The 2,157-nt window shown below is 36.7% G+C and overlaps 1 protein-coding gene across 3 annotated transcripts in view; it reads right to left on the bottom strand.

Annotated features, from left to right (window-relative positions):
* Aadac (arylacetamide deacetylase) overlaps positions 1–2,157 on the bottom strand; it is a 34,854-nt gene that overhangs the window by 16,943 nt on the left and 15,754 nt on the right. Inside the window, exon 4 of one of the 3 annotated variants that reach the window (XM_021197018.2) lies at positions 930–1,101. The exons of the other annotated variants lie outside the window; for them this stretch is intronic. Coding sequence (XP_021052677.1) covers positions 930–1,101 — 172 coding nt within the window. The remainder of the gene's footprint in view (positions 1–929; positions 1,102–2,157) is intronic. 3 annotated transcript variants of the gene reach the window in all.

Here is a 2,157-nt window from a genome sequence, read left to right as displayed (position 1 = left end):
GAACAAAATGATTCAACGTCAAATTGTCGATTACAAGCCTGTGTTCTGGTCAAGACAACTTTCTCTGGAGATCTCCAGTCATCTCCTCAAGATGGCTCAGGTCTTGCAGACCAAGACACAGTCTCTTTATTTATTTATCAATTCAGTCATTCACTCCAGGTTCCCTTTTGATTTTCCTAAAAGTCTGTGCTCCATGATCCCAGCCCCCTGATTCTTAGAATAAGACAGCAAGCACATTATTTAATATCATTGAAAATGAACTCAGAGATCTCCCTACCTTTGTTATCACAAACAGTAAACTTAGCTAAATGGGATCCCATCCTGAGATTACCATTCTGACTGTGCCTAGACCTAAATTCATTCTGTCCTAGGCTGACTTTGAATGCAAGAATCTACTTACCTTTGTATCTGCCTGCCTTTGTATCTTTTTGACAAGCTCGCTCATACTGCAGCTGCCTATGTTCTTTTTGGTACATGAAACCCTTCACATAACCCATAATGCATCCTTATATTTTGCATAGTTGAGAAATTATATGTTTTTGAACTTACATTTTCAGTTTTTTCCCACAGCCTTAAGGGCTATCCTGAAGGTCACTGCATTCATCATTTTTGCTACAGGCATAGACACACCTTTGCCTCTTGGATCCATGCTGTATCTAATTATCATGGAGTCATTAACCTTGACAAAGAAGACATTCCCTCATAACTTTGGAAGGCAGAATGTTTTATACAAACAAACCTCATGCCAAACAGCTGTCAACACTCATGGAGGCTTGTCCTGATGGCTTTGCTCCAGGTTTGGGAAACCATGTCACACTGTTCCTTCCATGACCATACATGACTCAGCACTCATTGACCTTTAGAATGTCCGAGGACATACGTTTATATGTAGGGCGGTTTAAAATATCAAACAGACCTTAGAAGCCTACCTGTTGGGTCACAGCTGCGGCTAAGTTTCCACCAGAACTGTCTCCAGACACACCGACTCTTTTAGGGTCTATACCATATTTTTCAAGAACATCCTCTCGTAAGAACCATCGTAAACTACGATACACATCTTCAAACTGTCTTGGAAAATGGTGTTTTGGGGCTAAGCCATAGCTGTGTGAGGAATAACAATTTCAAATTAATGGAATTTACTTAAAGATATGTGGTGTGTCTCTAAGCTAATAGTCCAAGTTTTCATTAATAAACAAAATATTATTGTTAGCTTTATACCCACAGAGTCTCGATCATAAAGCCTTCCCTGACTTAATTTTTATACTAGGAAAACCTTGAGTAAAAACAGGGAATTAGCCTTCTAGAATCAAAACAAAAAGTGTGAAAAAAACAATGGGTAAAACTTTCCCTTAATAATATCTCCCAGTACATTCTTTTTACAATTATTATACTATACTGAAAATTAATCAATGAAAAAGCATCAATAACACAAACTACCTATGTGATCATTGTATTTTATTAATTACTTCATTGTTACATAAATTTCAATCAAATTGATTTCTTATCAGATATTGTCCTAGTATTCTATTTTTGAGACTATGCCTTTGCCAGTTTTCACAAGTAACTTGAGGACAAATTACTTTCAGGGATGATTGTGCCATGACAAATGGTGAACTAACCTTTCAAATATAGTTTATCATGTCATTCTCAGAAAGACCAAAGTGTACAAAAATTATATGATTCTTAGTTCACTTATGGATAAACTACACTTAATTAATAATATGTGACATAAAAAAGTCTTCAGGCAGAACTTTAAATCTTATTTTCCTGTGATTCTCCGACTCTAAGCACTCACTCACGTAAATTGGGCTAGAATCCACATGCAGGTCCTTTGTGCACATTATGCACCACTGGTACTGTGTTCTGATCATTTCCTGCACTTTCTCTTTGGATTCCTGGTTGATTTGAATGTTTCAGGTTGTCTCTGACTCTATTCTGGACAACTTAAGTTTATTTTCTTTGCACACTCTCTTAACTTCACTTGAAGCATTCCAATAAATAAATAAATAAATAAACAAACAAACAAACCCAAACAAGATATTGGTTTCTTGCTACAGAAAATACATGGCTAAGCACTGACGAAGCAAACCACAGTCTTACTTGGTTGACACAACAACAGCATCAAGTTTATGGGCTGTCCATCTCGATAGAGTGTCA

This window comes from Mus pahari, chromosome 4, assembly GCF_900095145.1.
Source record: "Mus pahari chromosome 4, PAHARI_EIJ_v1.1, whole genome shotgun sequence".
In the NCBI taxonomy this organism is placed as follows: Eukaryota; Metazoa; Chordata; class Mammalia; order Rodentia; family Muridae; genus Mus; species Mus pahari.
The sequence above is the reverse complement of the archived record's forward strand: the minus strand, read 5'-3'. Positions and strand labels throughout refer to the sequence as shown.